Here is a 27,320-nt window from a genome sequence, read left to right on the forward strand (position 1 = left end):
GAGTATAATGGAAAAACAATCCTGTTTCTGGACTTTATTCCCTGTCCTGCTGAAAGGTTTGTCTTCTCACCTTTCTTTAGCGAAGCCACAGAGTTCAATATTCCCTGAGAGCTGCTTCAACTGTAATTTAATGTCCCACCTACAGCTGCTGCTTTGGGCTCATTTTCACATGCCATGTTCATGTTATCGCTCTGTCCGCTCAGCTTTTCTGGCACCGTCAGCAGGAAGGAAGCTGCAGAGATCTCATTGTAGTCGTTTGGCTCCAGCGTGTGAACGCCGCCGTTCTGTTCGAAGCTGGCTGCCTGACAACTCCGGCAATGAACCTCTGCTGAGGAGGACTCTCCGCCCTGCGATACCTCCCAATCTGTACTGAAAGCTTTGAGTGTCTGAAGCACTGGTCCCAGTCTGTGACTGACTGCTGCCTCACCGAAAACGGAGAGAAAACCATCAGAAACAAGTTTGGAGATTTTAAAACCGCGTGGAAAGGTTGTGCATTCTAAAATAATGCAATTAAAAGTTGGATTTATGGAGCCATTTATGTTTTATTAGCTGTATTGTTGTTGAGCTTTAGGTGGTGGAGTATCCAGAAAATATATTCAAGTAAGAGTGAGTCTATTTCAACATATTTTTACTCAAGTCAAAGTAAAAATCTTGTGAAACTTGAACAGAAACTGCAGGTGTCTTCAGTGGGCCGAAAATCCAGAAACTTTACTCAAGTAAGAGTAGAAATACTTCAATAAAAACATTTACTCAAGTAAAATGTGCATCAGAATACTCCTACAGGTACATTTAGTCAGAAAAAAGTGAGTTGAGTCACAGTAAGTAGTTACTGCCAGCTCTGCTTGTCTCTGACTCTCTAACTCTCATCCTCAGGTGGGTCGCTGTGTCCGAACAGCAGCGCCCTGCAGGAGGTGCGGAACTGCAACGAGCACGCCTGCATCGTTTACCACTGGCAGACGGGGCCCTGGGGGCCGTGCACCGAGGACCCCTCCACCGCGCCGCTCAACTCCTCTGCAGGGAAGCGTCCCGCCGCAGACGCCCAGGGCCTCTGCTCCATGGGAGTGCAGACTCGAAAGGTCATGTGCGTCCGGGTCAACGTGGGACAGGTGCCTCCCAAAAAGTAAGCAGATCTCAGTTTTGTCTCAAAGGCAGTGCTGTTTAAAATCAACCTTTTTGTGTGATTACCTCGTCTAAAACGTATTTGGAGCTTTGCTTTGATTCTTTCATGAATGTTGGAGGAAACGCCTGGTTGGACCTAGCTCCGCCTTCGAGATGCAGCTCCACCTGTGAGCTGCAGTTTTTAAGCTTCTGAGCTTTCGGCTCACAGAGCAGCCCTCCACCGCTCGGCTCCTTCAGACTAGCCAGCAGGAATTAGCACACAGCTGCTGGAATCGCTCATCTTCTGAGCTCACTATCGGAGCGACTTCTCAGTGAAACGCTGGTAAAAATGTTATTGAAGGGTTAATACATGAGCCATGTTGTGATAACTTCTTGAAGGCGGAGTTTCAGAAACAGCTGGTGTTTTTAAAGAGACAGACCCGATTTCAAGGCAATAATTTACAAAGTTTGAATTCTTTTATGTCATGTTTGATATATGCAGCATTTTATATCGACTGAAGCTAACGCAATCATTTGATTATTAATCTTAGTATTTATAAAGGTACCTATTTCACAAAATATATAAAAAAACAATAAAGTCTAAAAGATTCTTGGCATTTAGCTAATCTTATTTATCTTCTGTCTTATTTATCTAAGACGGAAAAGGCTTGGTCTGAATTGATACCAGAAGGGAGGAGAAAAGTTTGAAGTTTTGATATGTGCCAAAGGATGCACAATAAATAACATTTGAAAGCATTCAGGAAACACTTAAATAGCCCAAAAAATTAAAATTTAAAGTTGATTCATTGACTTGAATCATGTTTGAAGTATGCTTCAAACATGACCGATCATGTTTGAAGCATACTTTCCCCTCGTTGCATAAAACGTGTCAGAGGTAATGTTTCCCTTTCGTTACCCCTCGGTTTCCTGGAAACGACTTCTCCAGGAGAATCAAAGGTCACAAAACCTGCAGCAGCTTCATCAGTGAAAGAAATGGGTCATTTAGCATGAGCAGTAAAATGTCAGCGATGTACTCCATCACCTCAGTTTTAATGCCGGTGGAAGCAAGCAATCAAAGTCCTGCCACTTTCTTCAGTCACATCTTCTGCTCTCCTGCCAGAGCTGCAGCTTCCAACCGACGCTAACGCTCAATAATCTCCGCCAGGCATCTCCGTTACGAACCGCTGGAGGAAAATCTGGAAGACAAATCGTGACTCTAACCTGGACAGGAGACAGATTCATCATTTGTGAAAATTTAAACTCAGATTTGACCTGCTCAGCAATAAGCTGAGCACATGATGACTGTCATAAACAAAGGAGTTATAGATGTTGTGCGAATGGGTTTGGAAATCAGCGTATCCACAGAAATGAGAAAGAAAGGCTCAGCTATGTTGTAACTAATTAAGAGCATATTTTGCTGAACTAAGGTCTGCTTTTGAGTTAAAGTCACCCAATAAATGTGTTCCCGTTTACAATCAAACCATAGAAAATGCAAAAAAGATTAATATTGCATCAAACATTTTCCATTATGAGAACATTCTAACTGGTTTGTAATAATTTTATGTTGATTAAAAACAGAAAGTCTGCACCGGATCACTGTGCTGGCAGACAAAACTGGTGTAAATTTTGTATTGTAATTGAAGGGCCTCACAAAATCAGTCCAGGGGCCACGTACGGCCCCCGGGCCACACTTTGGACACCCTGCTGTACAGTAAGCTAGGCCTGACGCAACATGCAATTAATCATTCAAACACATAAACTCAATCATTTCCATTGTGATGATTAATATTTTTTGAAGGATAACTTTGGTTCCTGAGATTTTATAATCCATTTTATTTATGATTTTTTTGTCATGTTTTATTGTAGTTCCATTATTATGTCGTTATCAATATATTATTTGGTAAAATATTCTCAATATTCGTTTACCGCAACAATTTCTGGGAGAATCTTTTATTTAGCAAATATTTGTTATTGTGCAAATATTTGTTGTTTGGGTTTTTTTTTTTTTGTTTTTGCAAAATTACAAAGGGTGAAATAATAAAATGCCTTTTGTTGACTATGAAGTTTTTACTCCACATTGTCTATAGAGGGTGAAATAAGTCCAACATGTTGTGTGTTTGAATTAATGTCTAGATAATTTTTTTGTTGTAAACTTTTCTTTCTCACCTTATAAAATCAACTTTGTGCAGAGATGAAGCTGAATTTCTTTGGTGCACATGTATCTAAAGAGGAGAAAACTGAAAATAAAATCTATTTTTTATGTTCCAACACTGATTTTTACAACCCGAAAACCCTTTGACTTTTATTTGACACCAGCTTGTGAATGCAAAGCTCTAATTTCTGCAGATGGAGACATGAAACGTTGCAATCAGATGCAGCTACACATCATTAGAAAGTCTATTTCTGGTCTGACTGAGTCTCATTAAACAGAAAGACTTTTTATCTTAATGATTTTTTTTTTTTTACAACTTTTATAAGAACGTCTGTACTGAAGTCATTCTTTTAACCAGCAAGAAAGTGATTAAATTAAAGACGAACAGAAATATGAGTTTATTTATATCCAGCCAATTAACATTCTGTAAGATAAACAGTGCAGTTTGTTTCAGAATCTGTCAAAATAAATACTTTTCTTTTTTTTCCCACCAGTTGCAGCTTTTATGTGGACCGGTTCTGGCTCAGCACCAAAACCTTTTAATCAGAAACCTTTCGGTTCCTCTACCAACTTTAAAAACTAACAAAAAAAACCTTCTCTGCACCTCGTTATGTTCAGAGTCGGGATAATTTCTGAACCTGAGGTTTAATTCTGATTGAAATAATAAAACTGGGATTATAGAAACTTAATTTGCACTTTTTCAAACAATACTAGTCAGCAAAATGATTTAGACTTTAAAATGCAATCTTTTAATGTTAACAGTTTATAAAACCTTTTCTGTAGTAAACTATTATTCATGTTTGTATTGATTATTTTATTTATAGTAATATTAGGCATAACATGATTTTTATTTTATTGTTACTTTCACTTTTATGTGTACAAATAGGAGTAAATGGTTTATTATTATTCTCTGGTTTTCAGTCTGCAATCAGAACTACCTGTAAGAATAATAAAATGATCAAATAATTAATCAATTTCTAATGAAATTAGTCATAATTAACTGATCATTATATGGCAGCAAACTGCTTCCAACAATATCTTAGTTCTAACATAGTTTTAACATATAATTTGCAATATCACTTCCAAATTATTATGCAAGTGATATTTTCTTAAATGGTCAATGAAAATGATGGTCAGTATAACTTTCAAGTCATGAACTATTACAGTTTAAATCAGATTTTACTGAACAAAGCTACCCATGAGAACAGGATGTTTTTCCAAAATAAAAATCTCTAATTATTATGCACAGCAGATTATCTAAACATTTTATTGATTATAAAGAACTGCAAACGGTCATTATTTGAATGTGCAGCATTAAGTTTTCACGTGTATGAAAATCAAAACCTATTTCAATCAAAAACATCTTACATGTTAACAAAGGACCTTTTCTTTGATATCACCTGCACAATCCTTGCATCCATTGAGAGTTTGTGGAAAGTTTCTGCTTTAATTTCTTTGCTGGATGTTAGAAAACCTTCCCAGAGCTTCTGTTTCGATATGAACTGCATCCAGGTTCTCAATAGGGTCAGAGGTCAGAGGAGGATGGTGACCACACCATGAGTTTGTCCCCTGTTATGCCCACAGCAGCCAGTGACGTATTTCTTGCAGCATGAGACGGTGCATCGTCATGCATGAGGATGATTTTGCTACTACATAATTTCTGAAAAGCTGCTCCAGTTTTCTCAAGTCTAAAATGTTTGCTTGTTTAAATCCTTCTTGTTTGACAAACACATAAGAAAAGGACCTCAGAACCTGCAAATGCCTGCAGATTATGATGATGGCGAGATGGGAAGTGCCAGCAGCATAAAGACAGTGACAACAAGCAGAGTGACAGAGCTGGTTAAGTAAACGGAGCACACCCAACATGAGTCCCAGTTCATATCTTTGCTTTGCAGCCGACCACAGATAAATAATCTCTGTGTCCCTGAAAGCCTAATTAACCCTGCCGTTTTGGGCACTGGTGATTTCTCATTGATGATAATGACGGTAATTAAATGGGATTGATACTTTAAGGCAATTTAATCACGAGGCAGATGAGAGGCAGGATGTTTGCGGGTAACTGTGAGGACCACGCCACATGAGGCGAATTCAGAATAGATGAGTTTACCCAAACATCTGTCAGAAAGTTCAGCCCAGGGCTCGTCGCTTTCGCTCCAACGGTCTGATCGACACCAGGACGCAAAAGCACAGAACGATAAAGTCAAAGAGTTCTGATTTATTCTAATTTCCGCTCATAATGGACATGAATGTCAAATTAATTCTTGGCTTTTTTGACACTTTATGACACAAACAAGCATTTGGTAACTTGTTTGTGTTTTGCACAGCTGAAGCTTTTGACATAATTTATGGTTGATCACTGTTCAGGAAGGCAAACAAGATGATCTGTGTTTGGGATCATTGTCCTGCTGGTGCAGCAAGCTGCCATCCAAGATTCAATTGTCTACTGTTTGATTTAAGATGCAGAAATTATTTAAAGTCCTTTATACTCACTGGAAAAGATGGACCAAATGAAAAGAGTCGCATATGATTCAAGGAAAGGCATAAATGGTGATTGGTGAATAAAGAGCAAATGTTTTTGAGTCGGGGTGTGTTTACGTCAATAATCCCTGTCTGTGTTTAGTCCACTTTAATCAAGCTAACCGCTTGGTTGAATCCATAATCCACCAAAAAAACTCTGCTCTGCCTAAAAACCTGGTTCTTGGTTTAGTTGAAGTGAACTCTGGTGTGGTTCGAATGCATATGTGAATGCAAGCTCTAAAACCAGGAAGCGGACTACAGCGCAGGGAATTCTGGGTAAAGAGAACCAAAACAAATGCGCCTGTTTAGCGCAGGAGAAATGGCTGACGGTATTTTACCTACAACTGTTTAAATCCATTTTTGTGAAAAAGGAAGTTGTGCTCAGTTTCTTCTTCTGAGGTTTTTTGTGTCATTTCCTCCAGTAGTTCTTGGTGCAGCGCCCCCACAGAGGGGGAAGCGAAGAGGTTTTTCAATTTGTTTGGATTGTTTGACACATTGCAGTGTGAAAGTGAATCACACCAACTGAAAATGTAACAAATGTGGCAATTTTGGTCCCCAATGAAGCCATTGTGAAAATCACCCAATGACTCCAAGTCCTGGATAATCTTTTATCTTCATGTTTTTGTAAAAAATAAAAAAGAAAGAAAAATAGAAACTTGCGCTGGCAAGTAGGTGAAACAAAAGCTCAGTGATTTGGAAAGAAGGTGAGGAATTGCAATTTACTTTTTCTCTTGTTTGTCAATAATCTTATGTAATCATCTATAATTTTGATCCAAAGACCAGTCTGAAGCAGGATAACTGAGTGTCCTAACATTCAGTTATCAACACTCTTACTTGTTGATTATAATTTTTAATGGCCTCAGCTGAGTCTGTTCAAACCTTTTCTGAGAAATACAGACAATTTACTGAGGATCCATCTCTGAACTGAAGTTTAACACGTTCTCCTTGGTGGAGCTTTTTTTAAAGCTTAAATTGACAGAGTTATGGGGATTTTTAAGAACAGACTTCTAAATAGAGTCCATCAGCCCAAACAACACAAAGTGTGACGGTCTGTTAGGCTGCAAACAAATGGCCGTCCTCTAAACTGCTCGTTTAAAAGTGAAGCTTTAAATTGCCGTTCTGTGAGCTGCATCACTAATCTCACTTTGTGCGTGGATGTAGAAAGTACTTTATGCCATCAATCTTTGTCTTGTCCGTATTTAAATTTTCATTTATGTTCTGTATTGAGATTCAGCAAAGCAGAACGGAGCTTATTTGTGACTGAAAAGACCAGAAGATTGGTGGAGAAAAACATAAAACTTGTACAAACACAACTTTACTTTGGGACGGTGTTCAACATTTGGCTTGCAACAACGGCTGCAAGTCTAAAAAACAAGCAAAAACAGAAAACTGAACTTAATTACTCTAATCTGTTTAGTTGCATTTTCTTAGGTACGACGTAAAATGCAAATAAACATTAAAGTCATGTAAACATGATAGCGAGCTGCTGTAGTTAGCTAGCTGCATATGCATGCTGTTGGGGAATCCAGCGGTAAAATTATCCCAAGAAAATTTTAAAAATGGCTTTAGAATTTAAAAAATCTGGCTAATATTACTGTATCATATTATTCAGTGTCATTAAAAAGTATATGCTATGCTGGATAGTCACGTCTTTGCCAGGAAACCGACTAATTTAAATTATCGTTTCTAATTCTAGTTGCCCAACCTGAATTATTTTGTTATACACAGTGAATGTCATTTAACTCATGAGTAAATCAGAGTTTGAGTTTCTTTATTTCTGTATTTATAATATTGAATAAAAACTTTAAGGCACCAGTTTTAATAATTGTACACACTGCAAAAACACCAAATCCTACCAAGTACTTTTTGTCTAGTTTCTAGTGCAAAAATCTTAGTAAACTTGAATTAAAACAAAAGTGACTCATCAGCAACATGTAGGAGCTTGTTTTAAGTAAATTATTTCTTATTGTTGATATAAATACTAGTTCAATTTGTATATTATTTCAGTAAAAACATCTTCATAAATTGGAACTGGTACTTTTTCATCAAAATCAAGAAATTATTTACTTAAAACAAGCTTTTAAGTAAATAATTATCTTGCTGATAAGTTACTTGTGAGTTAGTTTTGTCTTGTCTCAAGACAAAACTAACTCACAATAAGATATTTGCAGTAAAAATTAGGCTAAAAATACTTGGTAAAATTTGGTGTTTTTGCAGCAAAATGCATTATTATCAATTCAAACCCTTGAAATAAATGATTGAAAGTCACAAATTACAGTTATAAATAAAAAACATGATTATTTGAAACCATTTGAGCAGCACCTTGACAGAATCTGTTAGTCTCTCTTCAGATTATGCCCCATCACGATAATCTGACTGGTTCAGTTTTTACACCAAATTGAGTTTTTTTTCAGGCTTTAGTTTCCGTCACAGCCAGGTTTTTAAGCTTCAATGCACTGCTTTCAACTTTCTGTACAGCAATGTTATTTTGAGGCTTCACATGTGCAGATGCATTATTTTGAATCTCGTGGAGAAATACTCCAAGTCTAGGCTCAATTAACATTGAGGGTGTGCTGGGTCCTATTAGGTTGATTGCCAATTATGCCTTTTAACTGAAGGTTTTGCTAATCAACATGTTGAATAGGAAGTTTTCAAAGCAGCAGGAGTTAATTAACTAAACAGGAAGAGGCCAAATTTATTCTGAGCATAGAAAAGTTGTAAATTAATCCTAATCTGCAGTCATTTCTGGTATTGTAATGTTAATAAGACCAATACATGCTTTGAGATGAACAGTGCAAGGATTTGGTTTTAATCTCTGGAAAAGTTTATCCATTTTTTATCCAAATAAATATTTTATTTCTTAACCAAACTGTAAACATTATGTCAGGGTGCAGTAACTTTCACCGCAGGCAAGTAATTGCTGCCTTTTGCAAATGGGCTCAGAAAGCAGTCATTACTGCAGAGAGCACAAACTAACAAAATATTCCATTTATGTGTGTGATGCAAACACATCAGAAGTGGATAAACACCAGTTTTTGCAACATCAGGATGATCAGGAATGTCTCTGTGGATGGAATCAAACAGAAGATTGAAGGACAGCAACAATCACTTCTAAAAGGTCGTTGCTGTCTTTCCATTTGACCCCGGTGCGCTCCTTTGGTCAGTCCAGTGTACTTAATTAACAGTATTTCGATACGACTTTTCTCAGATCCTATTTTGTGCTAAAATCCAACCGTGTGTGATCACTCATTCTAACTAAATGTGAGCGGTTTAATGGCTTACGGTCGGTTCACGGACGTAAGAAAAGATGCTGCTGAGTGTGGATTGATTTTAAAGTTGTTCAGCAACGGGAGCCGGCAAAACACAAAATGTTACAAAGTATTGTTGGTCTAGTTGCTACAGCGATTATCTAAGTACACCTGAAATAAGACAATTAGATAATTAGTAGATCCTCCTGTGCAAACAACAAGAAAACCGCAACTGGTTTCTGGATTGTAAGTCAACAACATACGCAGTTAAACCAACTGACCAGATGTGCTGGAGCTCAGTTTCGGTTGCTAGGTGACCGGCAGAGCTCAGTTTCCGTTGCTAGGTGACAGGCAGAGCTCAGCTTGGGTTGCTAGGTGATGGGCCGTGCCTGCTGATTGGTGACATTAAATTTCAGAGAGTTTTGAAACGGCTCATTTTCCTGACGCCAAAAAAAAACATTGACTTAAAAAAAACCCAGGTTTTTCTTTTAAGCACTTTTAAAAACGCCACTGCTGTTACTGCTACTGGGTCTTCACTGTTGGTAAAAGCGGCACAAACCCAAATGGAAGCACAAAAATGAGCAGATTTTACCGTTAAAACATTCCAAGAAAGACTTTGGCGCAGTTAGTATTTAGAAGCCCATGTTTTGCTGCTTATGTTTGGTAGATATTGTTGATCAGGTCACATTGTGGATCTCCATGTAGCAAACATGGCCGCCCGCAACGTCCTCATGCAGATGCGACCCATCTCACCCACAGACGGGTCTGAGCTGCCTTCACCCCCCGCTGCCTCAGGCCACGTCTGCCTCTCACACACACACACACACACACACACACACACAGACACACACACACACACACGCACACACACACGCACACGCACACACACACACACACACACCGACTGTCAAAACCCAATAGAAACGTGGGACACAACAGAGAAAAATATGTCAGCGCCTCAGGCTCTGTCTGCTATCATCCTATCAAGAAAGCTGTTGTTGTGTGAGGGGGGTAAAAAACAACAATGTCGGCTTATTGATTGTGACAGTCTGTGTGTCGACTGCAACCAAATGGGCGTTTGTGTAATCGCGTTGGAATCTGTGAGAGCGAAGACCGAATGATCCGCGGTTCTGCATTTCGACAGCATCAGTCTTAAACTCTGAGCCGTCTTGTCTAATTGAGGCTGTTTGTTTTCTGACTTTGCTGAAAACTCCTGAGACCAAAAGACAGCAGCGAACTCGTCCTTGAAGAACCGCCACTGATTCATCTTAAATTAAACAAAGCATGTTCTTGTTTTGTAGTGCCTAATTTTGATAATTAAATTAATTAGCCTTATCTGCTCCCAGCAGGATTTCCTTTTATGTGTGTACACTTATAACTGCTTACAGTTCTTTGCCTTAAATTTCTACCCTTCATCCAGCTCAACCATTTACTGAATCATTTCAGAAAATGGACTCTTGTTGAATAGACATCTTGTTTGTGTTTCTACAAATGGTAACATTTGAGGACCAGTTGTGGCTGTATTGCTTACTGGAACCAGTGAGGATGTTAAAACCAGTTGCAGTTGCTGGGTTCACTGAAGTGTAGCCCGTTTTAAGCTGAAGGGAAGTGACACAGATAAAGAAATGGTGCCGCTGGGGTGAAATACTCCCAGTTTCTTGTACCAGCAGCAAAAACAGCGTGATAAGTAAAGATTAACGATTTACACAAACAAAAGAAGGCACAAAAGAAATAAAAAAAAACACAATGATAAAATGGAAATATAATTAAAAGTGCATTGATGACATTAATACAAATAGCTTCACACCCCCACAGACAGCCTCATGCTCTAACTGTACTTTGGAAATAAACATTGGTTTTGTTTTTGTGCCTCTGCATAAAGGGGGTTCATATTTCCATTTTAATATTAAATTCTTGCATGTTGGTCTTCCATGTTGGTCTTCCATAGCAGGGTTATAATAATGAATCAGGAGAACAAAAGGACCACAAATACTGCACATAAATGATCCCTAAATCTAATGTGGGATTTACTGACTCTCCTGCTCAGCAATCAGAATAATGAATTGCTAGCATGTTACGTAGCATTAGCATTAGCAATAGCAATAGCATTAGCGTTGTGTGTATTTGTATCAGTGCAATGACAAGTCTCATCCAGAAGCAGCTATTTCACTTTTTTGTTTCTCATCTTGTTTATTTTGTGATAATAAATTAATTACTCATATTTTCTACGCCTCACTGAAAAACCGCCTGCTAGTTTCCACAGGAAACGTACAAACCACAGGTTTTTCCATATATGGGAGGGTTGGAGCGACGGCTTCACGTCGCTGCTTCATTCCACTTTTCAGATAATCACACATAATTAAAACACCTGGAGAAAATTATAAAATGTCTTTAAAAAGAATCAGTTAAAGAATCAGCTTTTGTTTGGAGATTTTCCATGATATAAATAACCACAATATTACAAATGAGTTCACGTTTTCCCCACACATAAGCTTTAATTTGTTAGTCTGCTCAGCCAAACGCATGATTTTTAAAAAAGTAGCAGAATCTAATTTGATGAAAGAGGAAATAATTATGAGGTTTAAATAAAACAACCCACTTCAATGAGTTTGCACTGCTCTTCATCAAATACTTTTATTTTTTCCTCCACTTCCCCTTTAAGGGCCTCAGCTTCACATTCAGTCAAATTGAGCTTCATAGCAACACTTTTAATCATGTATCTATTGTTATTTCAGTAATTTTATATAATCACAGGAAAAGATGGACCGAATAAGTTTAGCTGACTGTGTTTTATGCTTTTTCCTCTGAATAATGAATGAATAAAGTTATAATTAATATAAATTATTAGCATCTGCCACTAAGGACCCAGAAGTCTGACCAAAGAAACTCTAAACAGAGATTATAAGTCATCTTCTTAACACATAAACCCAAATGTTATCTGGTTTATTCTGAAACTGATTGTAATTCCTGCTGATTAAGTATTTATGAGACTTTGACTGCCTGGAGTTTTAAAAAAGAATGATGCTGGTTCAAGATTCGATTCACTAAAGGCCCCATAAATCACACAGACTCTAGTAAATACATGCACTTTGAGGCTTTTAGCCCCGCAGTCGATGCTGATGTTTTCCTGAAAGCCTCAGAAGAACATGAGATGGAAACTTGACACCGAGTCGGTGAAATCTGTGAAAAACATTCACACTAGTGGATCTGTTCTCTAAGGCCTGAGTTTTAAAGGGGATATAATATGCAAAATTCACATTTTTCACATTTTTATACTTCCACTTTGGTCTCAACCCAGCAGATTAAAACACACACACACCACTGTTTTCTGGCAATAAGTTCATGTTTATTAGTGTCTATAAAATGAGTCACATTTGACTGGAGCTACACTGTTACCTAGCAACACCAGTTGAGCTCTTGCATGTTTGGTCACTTTGTTTTATCGCTATATGAGCTGCACAATGGCAGCTGGAAAAGACAAGTGTTTTTTTCTTTTTTGTTGGTTTAACATCCAGAAACCACTTGCTGCGTTCTTGTTGGCTGTGCAGGAGGCTCTACTTCTGCTTTTCAAAGATGCACAGTTGCATAATTTTACATCTGTTTGCAAGTATTTTCACATGCGAGTGTAAACATTGAGTTGAAGGGGTGTGTGTGTGTTTAATCCTAAAACAGCTCATTCTGAAAGAAGCTCAAAATAGGCAAAACTGAGAATAACTTTACACCAAAAATCTAAAGAAAATCTAGACGCTCCGCTCCATCCGGCAGCTGTTTATTTCGTTTGGACCATTCACTTTTATGAAGACGTGAGAGGATTTGTTCTGCTTGAGAGGGATTTAGCTCCGTCTATTGGTATTAAAAATAAACCTCTCCTGGTGTCGCCTGCACATTGTTGCAGTTCGCCTGAGGCTCGCTATCGTTCCGCTGATAACGGCTTGTTGACGAGCGCGCAGTGTCGAGAGGAGAGCGCTGATTGTTAGTAACGTTAACCCCGACCCAGACGACGGCGGAGTCGGCCTGCAGCTGCAGGACCAGTTAGACCGGATCACAGAGACGGGATTCCTAGATGACTTCCAGCAGGTCTATCACCACCCGTTTATGTGTTTCAGTGGTTCGCGATGGAGACCTAAGGTGCTTAAATGATGGGAGATTAAGCCTCACCCTTGGCCTGAAAAGCCTTGGCTTGACCCCATGTTCTGTGGGTCCAAAGAGATTATTACTCACTGATAGTTAAATCCATTTATATATGGACTCTATGCAGTGTGAAGGGGCAAGATCCCCACTGGAGGGCAAAAAGCTGCTCATTTCTGTGTTATGTCACTTATAACAAGACATTTGACCCGTTTTATAAATGTGGATCTTCTTCATCAACACTAAGGAATTATGGGGCTTCACAGTGATGTTGGTAGGACTGTTGGTCCCGGGTTCTCCGGCTTCCTCCCATAGTCCAAAAACATGACTGTCAGGTTAATTGGTCTCTCTAAATTCTCCCTGAGTGTGTGTGTGTGTGTGTGTGTGTGTGTGTGTGTGTGTGTGTGTGTGTGTGTGTGTGTGGGGTGTGTGTGTGTGTGTGTGTGTGTCCTGGGTGACCCGCCTCTCACTGGAGATGCACCAGCAGTGCACTAGTTTTACATGTGGCCCTAATTATGTCTGTTTTGTGTTGCAGGTGTCCAGAAGGCCCGCGCCCAAGCACGATGCGACCGTGTCAGCTGCCTTGCAAGAAGGACTGCATCGTGACTCCTTTCAGCGACTGGACTCAGTGTTCGGTTTCCTGCGATTCAAGTACACAAATGAATGCAAACTCAATACAATCCTGCCTCATACGTTCTGACTTTTTAAAGATGTCAGTCAGGTTTAAGTGGCAGCTGCGTGGTTTGAGCCTCAGACCTGAACCTGAGCCTCAGACGTCCGCTGCCTCGCTCACGTCTCGTTAAACATAATTAATGTGACAGATTGGCTTGAGACACGACCTTTGGGCTGACCTCTTTTAGTACGTCTAGCAGATCTGCTTGCCTGAGGCCACAAGTGTCAGGAAGTACGGAGCGTTATTGTTTTCATGTTGTGAAAGCTGAGGTCTGCCTTCGTCCAGGTTGTTGAGAAATGGCAAAACACATTTGCAGCTTAAAATCATTACTGTCTCCATGGAGGTTGGTGGTATAAATCTCTACTTCTGTGTATTTTAAATGTATGCTGCTAATACGACCACTATTTAGAGCAACTTCTCCAACTTTCCAAACCATTTAACAAACAACTTGAAATTGTCCCCATAACAACACAAAAATTATTCTCCTCATCTTGAAATGGAAATATTAGCCTCTTAACATACTTATTGTTGTCGTCTTTATTTACCCTATTGAGGAAGTTGGTGCTGTAAATGTGACTGACCATGACAAAACCATGATTACCGTATTTTCCGGACCATAAGTCGCACCAGAGTATATTTGGGGAAAATTTATTTGATAAAATCCAACACCAAGAACAGAAAGCCAATTTAAAATAAAAATGGAATAGAGGCAACAACAGGCTGAATAATTGTTACATAATGCATAACAAACTGAGAACATGCCTGGTATGTTAACAACAATATATTAACAGTTAATCAGATAACAATAGCATAAATAACATTTGTGTCTCTCCAAATCACTAAGTCTTAATTTTCGGTGTCGCTTGTAAACAACTCCACTAACTCCGTAGGTAGAATGACACAGGCCTAGAGCGCCCTCTTGCAGTTTAGTGTGAAAATAACATGTGACATGATACAATAATATGTTAATAATTTCACACATAAGTCGCACCTCCAGTCAAACTTTATCTTATTGTCCGGGAAATACGGCACGTCTGGTTGGAAACTGCAAAAACAAGAAATCTTACCAAGGAATTCTGGTTTACTTTCTAGTGCAAATATCTTTGCACACTTGAAATAAGACAAAACTGACTTAACAAGTAACACTTCTGTAAAATATCAGAGCCTGTCTTAAGTCAATGATTCCTTAATATAGGAAGAAAAAGTTCCTCTGGCAGATTATTTCAGGCTTTCTTTTCTTATTATTGTTGAGTTTCATAATGAAACAAATAAAGAATTATTTATGTTTTTTGCGTCTTCCTAGTAGGTAGATCATTTTGAGTTGGTGATTTTACAGTTAGCTCGCATGCTAACAAAGATTTAGCACTCCTGATTTAGAGGGTTGTTTGATCTTAATGAGACACTTCAGCGCATCTCAGGCACTATAAACACCACAGAGGTAACCTGGTCATTAACGCAGCCCGACTGTTTAATGTATCATTGTTGTTGTAAGTAATCAGGTGTGTGGGATGCAAAAGACAGCTGTCCAATTACAGTTTACAGCGGCGCTCTGCTCTCCGATTCTTATCTTCACTCTCAGGTCCAGCTTTTTCTGCTTTTTACCCCACTGATTGTCTGTCCAGGTGGTGAAGCTGTGAAGAGAAAGCAATCGAGGCGACGTCTGGTCATCCAGATGCCTTCGAATGGAGGACAGGATTGCCCGATGGTGCTTGAAGAGGAAAGGGACTGCGAGGTCCCCAAAGTCTGTCCCGGCTTCAGGTACAAGCACCGCTGCGGTCCCACTGGACGCTTACAATAAAACTGGAAACTTTCTGGAAACTTTCAGGTGTTTTCAGTTCATACTAAACACACTAAATTAAATTTACTTAAATGTTTATCACATTTTCTTCTCAGATCGTACCTTCTGTCTCTAAATCCAAATTTTAAATTCACAAAACAAAACAAAACTCCATATTTATCAAAATACAGGAAAAATCCTGGGTTTTCCATTACTAATCAATCCACTGCTAAACTGGGAAATTGAGGTAAATGGTTTGTCTTCTTAGAAAAACATAACTGAACTAAATAAGCCTGTTCCGAGGTTTAAGTGCTGATGAGAAACTTCTGTTATACTTTCACTGCAAAAACGCAAAATATTACCAAGTATTTTGTCTGTTTTCTAGTGCAACTATCTTCACTCGCTTGAAATAAGTCAAAACTAATTTAGATGTAACTCCAGCAACATGTAGAAGCTTGTTTTAAGTTAGTTATTTCTTAATCTTGATGAAAAAGTTCCAGTTTCACAGGCAGATTATTTTACTTACAACATGGGAGGAATGTTATGCTACAGGTGTAATAATCTACCTGTGTAACTAATGTTTTCTATTAATGTGGAGAAATTATTCATGTAAAACCAGCTCTTTTATCTTGCTGAAACATTACTTGTAAGTTACTTTTCTCTTATTCCAAGTGTGCCAAGATATTTGCACTAGAAAGAAGACAAAACACTTGGTAATATTTTGTTTTTTTGCAGGGTTTTTTCAAGTTTAGATTTTAGGATTTACTAGATTTCAAAACATGGAAAAATGTAGCTGTTTCATTATCTTTTTTAAAAACTAATGAAAAATGTCACAAGGCTACAAATCTACTTCCTTTAATGCAATAATATAATTTTCCCAGCTTAATGGAAGTAACAGCTAAAAGAAATGCTCCAGAAAATTACCCGCTTCTTTGAAAGTATTCCTGCAGGAAAACCTCAACTAAACATGAAAACATTAAATATTTTTACGTTTGCAGAAGAAATCTTGACCTTATCAGGTCGACTACAAGCAGAAATGAGAAATTATCTCCGTCAGTCAGTATTTATTCCAAAACACAACGTTCAACAGAGAATTAGAATAGTTGCTTTTATCAAATAAATATTGTATGTTTACATAGATTTGACTTTGTTTTAAATAAAATTCTATAAAAACATATTTGTAACTTGAAATGTGGATCATAAACACAGAAAACCTTATAAAAATGTATGTAGAAATGTTGAAAATGCATTTTTTGTGTGACAGGTGGAACATTACGACATGACTGCAATAAATGATTCATGACTGAACTTTATTTCCAGGTGGAAAACTCACAAGTGGAGGAAGTGCCAACTGGTTCCTTGGGTTCTCAGAAAGGAAACTCCAGGCGCTCAGGAGACGTGCGGACCCGGACTTCAGACCCGAGGTACCAAAACAAATATTCCCATCACCTAGTTTTTTATTTCATTGATTTTCTTTGATCTGTGGGTGATTTTTCACTCATTCATCCCAATATAGCGCATACAGAAAATGCTGGTGCTTTCATATGCCAGGAAAAAACTGAGTGTAAAACTCATGAATATCAGTGAGCTCTCCTGAGATCTGGATGGAAATATTCTCACATCTCGATGTGCGCCTCTGGAGACCGGTTTGGCAGTCGAGAGTTGTTTCGTTGATTATATTTTTCCCCCACCTCAGGCTCGAGTCATGCAATTTTAATCAAATGTCTCTTGTTGGAATTTAGGAGAAGATTTTGCACCTTTCCTTTTAAAACACACCAGTCCATTCCCCAGTTTATCCACGCTTCATGCATCTGTGACAAGTACTTTAAAGCGGAAAGCAAAGATTTCTTCCTGCTTTGCTGTAACGTATAGTCCAGGGAAGCTTTCATAAAGATGCAATTTCAAGGGGAATGATCAATTTCATTATGTTCCACCTCCAACATGAAGCTTTTATTAGTTCTTATTTTGCTGTTTCTTCTTCTCTACCTCACATTATTACAGGAAAGACTCAATCTGGTTTTAATCTGCTTTAAGATCCATCGTTCTGCACAGAGATGAGGATGTTGTTTTCACGTTTTCACTGATTTTATTTAAAGATGAACCAATCTGATATTAATATCTGATATTCTTCAATATCTAGATTCTTGTCAGTTTCAGTTTCTTTATTATTTATTTTACACCTTCTGCTAAAGCTTTGTTGTTTTTACATGTTTGACCAAGTTTGTGAAGCTATTTGTTGTTAAGTGAGCTGTACTGGTGCAGGGATGTCAGATAAATGTGTGTTCGGTACCAGAGGTGGGCAGAGGACCCAAAAATTGTACTCAAGTAAAAGTAAAGACTAACCATTCCAAGAAATTATTAAAGTAAGAGTAAAAAAGTATTTGGTAAAAACTCTACTCAAGTACTGGGTGACTAATCAAATTATCAATCATTTAATATTTAAAAATTACATCATCAGATGGAGCAAAATATGTAGTGAATTGGAAATTTTGGTATTTTTGGGACCAAAATGACAAAAATTCATATAAGTGACAAAAAAATAACATAATCAAGCCAAATAAAATTTTTCTAAATGAGTTTCTTTCAATAATAAACTCATGAAACTTTAACAAAACTGCAGGCGTGTCTCTGTGTTTGGTGAATTTTTGGTGAAAACATTCCTTTCAGTGTGTGAAAGGAGCGGTTCAAATCGTTTTACAAATTTAAGCGGATTTGGGTTTGTTTGGTTTTTCTACACCCTTTCATCCAGGGTGTAGAAAATCCAGAGATTTTAGTAAAATACTAGTAGAAATACTTCATAATGAAATTACTCACATAAAAGTTTAAAGTACAGCGTAGTAAAAATACTCCTAAAAGTAAATTTTCAAAAGAAAGTTACTCGAGTAAATGTGATTAAATGAGTTACTACTCAACGCTGTTCATTATATTTATTTAATGAAAATTTGTTTTAATTTAGCACCGTTTTTTCTGTATGAAATGGAAATGGATGTTCTTGTTCCTCAGTGACTAAAGAATACAATACTGTACAGTAAAAGCAAAACTTCAATACACATCAAATTCCTAATTTTACACCTTGTGACACTTTGTCACGTTTGTTTTTGTTATTGACTCGGATCAAAGGAGAAACTCTTATATCTTGATATTTACCTGCAGAGATTCTCACCTTAGAGGCAGAAAAACACAGTGGAGGCTCCATTAAACACACAGAGCCACAAGCTCTTCTCTCCCTGCAGCCACACAAACCCACAAACAATAAGACGTGATCCCACACACCAGCAGCCTTTCAACCAATAGCAGCGCCCACCGGGGTTTGACCAAAATGTGCTCCGAGATTGATTTCTCCATAAAGGTACAGCCCTGCAGAGCGTCACAGCAAAATGAAATACTGCAGCAGCACTTTATTGAAGGAACAAAGAGCAGGAGGATGCAGCTAAAAGCTAATTGACTTGTGGCGTTTTAAGCCAATCGAAGCGCGGACGCATTTGCGTCTGCCTCCTTTTGTAATTGTTTTTAAACCTCCCGTGAGATCCAAGCTGAATTTTGCGGCTTGACTTTATTTTTTTGCTCAGGTGTTCTTTAAATGAGATTTATTGGACCAATTTTCATAAGGTGACACAGTTCTCCAAGGTGTTAATGGAATATGTGTGACACTTTTAATCAAATCGCCAGAGGGATGTTCGCTGCATGGAGAGCAGCCGCTTCTCTGCAAGCGCTTTGGTGATTTATAAATTAAAAGTATTTTAAAATCCAGCCTGTGTAAGGATGTCCAAACAGGGGAGATGCGCTCCATTACAGTCCCGTTCAGTTTGTTTTAACTGAACTCTGGTTCCATTTGTCTAGAAAGTCCAGTTTGTTTCTATGCACTGCAAAAACACAAAATCTTACCAAGTAATTTTAGTCTAGTTTCTAGTACAAACATCTTATTACACTTAAAATAAAACAAATTAACGTACAACTACATTTGATGTGGAAGCTTGTTTTAAGTAAATAATGCCTTAATATTGATGAAAAAGTATTTGTTCTATTGGCTGATAAATTAACTGTTAATATGAGAAAATGTCTTGTGATAAGTTAAATGACTGCAGATAAAACAAGAACTTTTTCATCAATATTAAGGAATTATTTACATCTAACTAAAAAGATACTTGTAAACTAGTTTTGTCTTATTTGCTAAGATATTTGCATTAGAAGCTAAGCTAAAATACTTGGGTCACGTATTTTAGATCTAGAAATACTCGACCAAATTGTCTAGTATTTCAAAATTTGTTCAAAAGTTTGGTCTATTTTAATCAGAATTGCTGTGGTCAAATATTTGTTGACACTTTTTGAAGAAGTAAGTTGTGCTGGTCTTCTTCAGAGGTTCTATGCAGTTTCCTTTAGTAGTTCTTGGTGTAGCGCCACCACAGGTGAGGAGGGGAACAATTAGTTTGGATCGTTTGACAGAGTGAATGCGAACCACATAAGCTGAAAATGCAACAAATGTTGCAATTATGGCCCCCAATCGAAACAAGTCTACTGGACTTTCAGATGTGAAAACACAACTTAACTGTAAATTATTCGTGTTATTTGCTAGACCTGTTATCTTCTGTTAACTGTGCTCAGCAGGAACCGCAAAAAATTAAAATAACAAAATTAATTCTACTGCATAACATGACCTTGAACAACCTTTTCATGTCCGGCAAGCAGTGTGTTAAACCACTAACAAAGACGAATGTCGTAATCTATAAACTTTTCCCTCTGATTGTCCCAGCTGTGTCCTGCCGCCAGCTGGACGGGACGCAGGCCGACATCAGCGAGTGCCTGAAGTCCGCCAAGGCCATGCCCGCCATCACTCAGCGCTGTCAGCTCCCCTGCCAGGACGACTGCCAGTTAACCAACTGGTCCAAGTTCTCGTCCTGCACAGCTGACTGTGTGGGGGTCCGCACCAGAAAGAGGGCATTGATAGGTGAGGACGGGACGGGGGGGAGGAGAGGGGACGGCTCAAACAACGCGCTGCTGTGAGCCGGTCTCACAGCCGCTCGTTTTCTCTGTAGGTCGGTCTCAGTGAGGTCCCGCTCCGAGCAGTAAATCTAAAACTGTTCATCAGCTTCAGCCGAGTCGGGACGCTTTCTGGTCATAAGAATCAAACCGCAGTGAACTGTGAAGTTTTTAGAAAACTTTAAATGTGATCTGCCAGGTTAGCGTAGGTCTGTGGGTGGTAAAAAACACATTCATTACATCATTTGCACAAAAGCATTCAAGATAATATTTTAGTTCTGTCCATTTTGATCTCCTTTTAATATCCTTTCTGTGTCCTCAAAGATGTTTGAGGACACAGAAACAGCAGATGGGTCAGGAGTGATGATGTCACTCATGATGATTGTCTGGGCTCAAATTCTCGCCGTGTTCAGTTTAATACTTTAATTCTCATTTTGTAGTTTTTCTCATGGGCAACCTGGGAGATCAACCAGAAAATAAAAACATTGTGAAATCAGATTAGGAGCCTTTGCTTTTTCTACAAAAACTGCAACTTGTATTACTTGGAAAACATGAAGAGACTCAATATTAACCTTTAAGATTGAATTTTATATAACCTCATCTTTTCAAATTCCCCACAACTGTGTCACAATCAACTGATAAAGTGGGTGGCAAAAGGAAAAAAATGATTATGTGGAGCGTAATGTATTCTTTTCTCCTGCCTGTCAGTCGCTGCGATGTTTCCAGACAAATTACAGCTTTGATGCAATTAAGGAGCATCTTTGTTCCGGATGGGGAAATAAACAGGGCAAAAACATAAGAATGATTTTCAAAGAAGGAAAAAAAAATACAAAGCCAGTAAAGGTGCTTCAGGTTGTCAAAAAGCAAATCATCTCCTCATTTGCATGTGAAACGGCTGCTTAATGACGGCCTGCTGGAATGAGAAAGTCTCTCTGAACTGAGGAATTTGAACTTTAAATTTGTCTCCTGCGACCTGCTTCCGGCTCGTCTCTGTCTTGTCTTTTTTTGGCACAGAGCCGTTCTCAATGTGTCAACAACCAAACATTGCCTTTTCCAGCAGCCATTGTACGGTTCATACAGCAGTTCAACCAGCAGACCAAGAGTCCTGGAGCTTGAAATTCAAATTCAGAAATATTTTACCAAAGGGACATTAAATGCAGACAGAAAAAAGTTGCCGGGGTTGCCAGGTGAAGGGCTGTGGCTATATTTAGAAACAGGTCATTTTCATTAACTTATTGCTGTGTGGGTTTTTATAAGCACTTTGTTTTTAGAAGCAGCTGAGTCCCAAAAGGAAGTGTGCAAGATGTAAATGTTGCCGAATATTTCTCCGTTAATGTTTTCCTTATTATTCCATAATTTAACACTGGAGCAAAAACCAAGACGCGCTGATGTCAGCAAGTATTTTAATATGTTTTCTGCTAATCTCTTGTGGCTCTTCAGGGAGAAGCAAAAAGAAGGACAAGTGCAAAAACACGCAGATGTACCCTCTGAGCGAGACGCAGTACTGTCCCTGCGATAAGTACAACGCCCAGCCGGTGGGGAAGTGGTCCGACTGCATCCTGCCGGAGGGCGGCAGGGCGGACGGCACCGCGGCCATGAAGGTCCAGGGAGACGTCAAGGAGTGCGGACAGGGCTACCGCTATCAGGCCATGGTGTGCTACGACCAAGACAACCGGCTGGTGGAGACGTCGCGCTGCAACAGCCACGGTGGGTGAAGCCACTTCAGTTCGTCAGTCTGGTTGAATGAAAGGTTGTTCGGCGATTAGTGGGAGAAATTTGGTTTGGATGTGAAGTCAAGACCACGAGCTTCGGGCGGTGAAGCAGAAAACTCTCTGCCAATGATTGTGGTGTATCGATAAATCAGACCTGAGTGAAGATGGCCGCCCGCCTTCTTCACATTCAACAAATTTAGTTGCAGCAAAAATGAATAAAAAAAGGTTTGTGCCTCTAGCTAAATGTTTTCAGCCAGTTTACAGAATCAAACAGATGAAATGTTGCTGTTATTCATTAATTCAGATTCTTCAGAGTTCAGATGCCTGTTGGCAGGAGAGATCTTCTATAGCAGTCTGTATGGCAGCAAATCTGAAGAAGCCTCTGACTGAAGACTCCAATTGACTGTTCTACATTTATGTGCTTTTATGCAGCTACGTTTACCTAAACTGCAACAAAATAAACTTTGCAGGGATCCTTTTAGAAATCATTACATTTTAAGTTTAGAAGGATTTAGCAGAAGGATTTATGAATCAGATCGGACCTTTCCATTTGTTGTGGAATGAAAAACAAATCCTGTTTTTATTGCTTAAAAGAATGTTTATGTTAATATTTTCATCTCAGCCCTAAACAATTTGCACTGAAAAATTCTTTAAGATGTGGATAATAAATAACAATATTATTAGTTTTTGTGTGTGTTTTTTATTTTTGAGCAGTGGAGAAATTATACTGTAATTTTTTTGTGTTTGTTTTTTTTTTTTTATTCTTTCTGCCTGTAAATACTTTTGACTTTTCACCGACTTGGCAAAATATGTATTTTAATCTGAAATGCAGCCTCTCTCCTGGCTTTCTAAAACTTCCTTTGCATTCGCAACACAAGCCGACCCGACAGTGTCAGCAACTCGCTCGACACAGAACCTCTTTTCTCTGCTCTTCTCTGCTTTCCAATCGATTCCTCTTTAAAAAGAAACTGACTCCTAAGGCAGCAGAAATTTCTCTTGTCTTGTTGTTTAGGTTTCCTCTCAACCCGTCCAATTGGGCAAAGACCCAACGATCACAGCTTTTCCTCGCTCACTGCAGGATAACATACCAACATTGTTGGCTCAGTAAACCTCACAGGTTCCTCTGGACTAATTGAAACTTATTAAACTCAAGTGATTATTTTTCTTTTATACCACTTGTGTCACTTTTGATATTGTAACTACAAAGAAGATTGTTTTTATTTGCTGTTAGTTTGAGTTGATCCAGTTTGCAGCTGTAAGGCGGATGTGTTGCTGATGTTTTACTGTAAAGATGGCGGCAGCCTGAAAACGTCTCTGTTCTTTAATAAGAGGAGTAAAAAGAGGCTTTTTCTCTCAGGGAGAAAATGTTTGTGAGCTTTACGACCTCCTTTCTCTGCGGTTTGGTTCGTTTGTCTGATTGTGTGGAGTTAGACAGGGATAAGAGATGATAGTTATGCTTTTTGTTCAAAGCGGGTTTTGTTGGTTTTTTTCTGAGCGATATTCATATTTTAAGGTATTTTATTTTCTGAATATCAAGATCTGATGATGGATGGTTGTAGTTTAGGGTCTCAATCAAGTCATGGCACAACTGTCTCATAAATGTTTCGTTTGTTTCTAAAGTCTGAATTTGACCATTTCTGGACTAAACCTCTAAAATATTAATTGCAATAAAAGTTTTAATTTCACTCTGTGTGTAAGGAATCTATCCAATATACAAGTTTCACTTTTATTAAGATAAATTACTGGAATAAATTAACATTTCTATAACATTTGAGGTTATTTACTTGTTGATTGCATCAGGACGTTTTCTAAATAGTAAAAATGTTGATTAAAAAACTAACATGTTATTTCTAATAACTTTTAAAAGATTTAAAATATTCAAAAAGTTAGTTTGTGACCTAATAAAAAAAATCTTTTTAATTTCAAATATTGCATTGATTCATTATTCATTCATTATTCACTCCCATAAAGTCTTCCAGCATTTCTTCAACACAAAAAATGTTTATTTTTCCACTTCCGCTAATAAACAACAAACACTATTAAACATTTAATGGCTGCTGATTCGCAGTGAACATCATGAAGAAAAAACAGCAACTCCACCCCAAAATCACCCCATTTATCGACGTAATAAGTTATTCTTTAGGTTTCAGATTGATGCGTTTGGTGCAATCGTTTCACTAAATTACATCTAAGCAACACCAGTATTTTGACGTTTGATATAGATGATCGATATAAACTAATCGAAGGGCTCAGCTAGCTTATCTAAAGGTTAAAGTTCATGTTTACCTCGACTAATTGAAGAATTTATTCTGTTTTCAGCATCTTTGGCGTGTCATAAACAATTCTGCATTAAAGCTGCAGTGCAACATAAATCATAATTCAAATCTGAACTGACTCCTTTTCTCCATTCATTTCTCAGTTCCTGGTGTGAAATTTATTATAACAGCCCAATGTTGCAGAATCCCTTTTCCCTGAAATTCATCTGAAGTGTTTGTGGATTTGAAGCCGCTCGCTCACATGAGCAGGGGCTTACTTTAAATCCTAAATTTGAAAATTTGCAGGCTTTTTCTTCTGACAGAAGCGCTTGTGTCCTCCTTGTACGGCGGTTTTATCTCAGATCCAGAGACTTCAAGCACAGATGTTCGCCTCCGAAACGCGCTGGAAAGATTGCTGTGAAATGGAAAGACGGCTGAACGAACGCATCAGCGCTGTGCATATATGAGCAGGGTTTTAGTTTCCTCGTTTGAGTCACGGATTCAGATGGCTAATCTGAGCGTGGGTGTGACGGCGGCTCATCATCATCATCAGGATGCTGCTCTGCATGTTTACACCTGCGCGGCTCCCGGTTAGTGCGTTTATTTCAGGACGTAATTACAGTCGACGACAACGAAATGTTCTTTGAGATGCTCACAATAACCAAACCGTGTTGAGCAAGCGTTCGCTCGAGTGAATCTAAAAGCTATCATTAAACGTCTCATTCGTCCTGCCGCTCCCTCCATCTCAGCCGCCGTCACTTGAAAACTTGATAGAAGAAGAAAGAAACGTTCCTCCTCGACTGGGCGGCTGTGATCCAGACCAGGCAAACTGTGAGACTCTGATCTCGTTTCCCACCAGATAAAAAAAGACAAATGTAAAGCGCGATAACGGCTGGAGAGTCAGTAAACATTTCAGAGTGAGGGACAAAAGAACAATAAAATCTTTACATTGGCAACGTAAAGAACACTGCAAAAATACAAAATCATTCCAAGTAACTTCGGTTGAATTTCTAATGCAAATTGTACTCTTGAAATCAGACAAAACTAACTTTTCAGTAACATACAGGAGCTTGTTATAGGTCAATAATTCCTCAGTGTTAATTAAAAGCTTCTGGTTCCATTTTCCCTTGTTACAGGTGAGATAATCTGCCAATGCAAACAGTACTTTTTAATTAATATTACAGAATTCTTTACAAAGCTCCTATACATTCCAATTTGTTTCAATTCACTGCAAAACAAAAATATTACCAAGTAATAAGGGCAAATATCTTATTACACTTGAAATAAGACAAAACCAACAAGTAACTTTTCAGCAACACACAGGAGCTTGTTTTAGGTCAATATTTACTTCATAGTGATGAAAATGTTCTGGTCCTACTGGCAAATTATTTCACTTGTAACGTGGGAAAATGTTTTGTTATAAGTGAAAAGATCTTTCAGTGGAAGTAGTATTTTTTCCTACAAGACTTTTTCTTTTCTGAAGCCACTTCTCCACATATCCTGAATGCCGTTAAAGCATTTAAGACTATTGGCAGGAAGCAACGCTCTCATTATCAGGTAAAATTGGTTTCCAGACAGTTAAGAAAGTTTGCTGCAGCCGTGTGACATGTGCGCCTGGGAACTACAACAGGGACTTGTGTCAGACTGCATATTGATTTTAAAGACATCCGAAGTAAAGTCCTGCCAGGACCGAGACTAAAACCTTCCTGAGGACGCTGGGCGCCACATCAGTTAAAGTTAAGGTGAAGTGCAAGCTCAGCTGCTGCAGGACTCACATGACCTGAGCTTCCAAGTGACAGAGTCGGTGATATAAAGTGACTATGTTTAAGTGCTTAAAGGTCAGAGGTGAAGGAGCCAAGATGGAGTTCATGCTGAACTCAGCAGAGTGTGGATTCGGAAACATTGAGGTGGACAAAAAACAGGCAGTGCTGCAAGAAAACCTTCCAGTTTCTTCTGCTTTTTGTCTTATTTTAATGTTTTAGGTCATGAAACTAATTACATCAAGCAACAAAAACCTGAGTATAAACTCTAACCTTAACATTTCAGCTAAAGTAGCTCATACACTGTTTGATTACTGAATGGAGAAAGTCAATATTGGTGATACTGGTAGTGACAACATGCTAGTCATTCTACATGCTAGTGATAGTCTTTAGCTATGCTTAGCATACTGAATGGATTCTCCAATGATAACCCTCATCCTGCTGGTAGTGTCAACATGCTAGTCCTGCTAATGATAGCCCTGATGCTAATGTTAGAGCTGCAGCTAAATAAAAGCATCTGAGCTCATTTTTAATATCTGCACACCATTCATGTTGCATAATGAATGGTGTAAGTCAACATTGTAGTGATACGCCGCATGCTGCTAATAGCATTTAAGCTACAATTTGCAACTTAGTTAATTTTAGTTGGTGGCCTAAAGGTTGTGCTTTACAGCTCAATTGCAGTTTGTGCTGCAGGAGGCACATAAATGACACTCACTCCGTCAAAAGAAAGACGATTGTTGGTCTGCTGGGACACAAATGGAAGCTTGTTCAGAAAATTCACAGCAATTAGCAATGCAATTCTTTTTTTTCCATCTCTACAGTCGGACACCGAATTCTTCCTAGAAGATGATTTAATGAGACAGGTGTAATAACTGTGGGTAGAGAGAAAAATGCAAGAAATCTGTTCAAATTATCAAATGGGAAACATAAAAAAATGCAGCATTTCTTTATTTTGTTTGTCCAATTATTTTTTCAGAGATCTAAAATGAATTATGCATGAGTGTTTTATCCAAACTTGTT

The 27,320-nt window shown here is 38.4% G+C and overlaps 1 protein-coding gene across 1 annotated transcript in view; it reads left to right on the forward strand.

Moving 5' to 3' along the window:
- Positions 1–27,320, forward strand: part of LOC129370868 (thrombospondin type-1 domain-containing protein 7A) — a 166,398-nt gene that overhangs the window by 99,858 nt on the left and 39,220 nt on the right. The window contains exons 8-13 of the mRNA XM_055047094.1: positions 874–1,120; positions 13,679–13,794; positions 15,439–15,574; positions 16,914–17,017; positions 20,344–20,538; positions 22,011–22,277. Coding sequence (XP_054903069.1) covers positions 874–1,120; positions 13,679–13,794; positions 15,439–15,574; positions 16,914–17,017; positions 20,344–20,538; positions 22,011–22,277 — 1,065 coding nt within the window. The remainder of the gene's footprint in view (positions 1–873; positions 1,121–13,678; positions 13,795–15,438; positions 15,575–16,913; positions 17,018–20,343; positions 20,539–22,010; positions 22,278–27,320) is intronic.

The sequence above is a fragment of the Poeciliopsis prolifica genome, unplaced genomic scaffold (genome assembly GCF_027474105.1).
Source record: "Poeciliopsis prolifica strain line A6 unplaced genomic scaffold, Auburn_PproV2 SCAFFOLD025, whole genome shotgun sequence".
Classification (NCBI taxonomy): domain Eukaryota; kingdom Metazoa; phylum Chordata; class Actinopteri; order Cyprinodontiformes; family Poeciliidae; genus Poeciliopsis; species Poeciliopsis prolifica.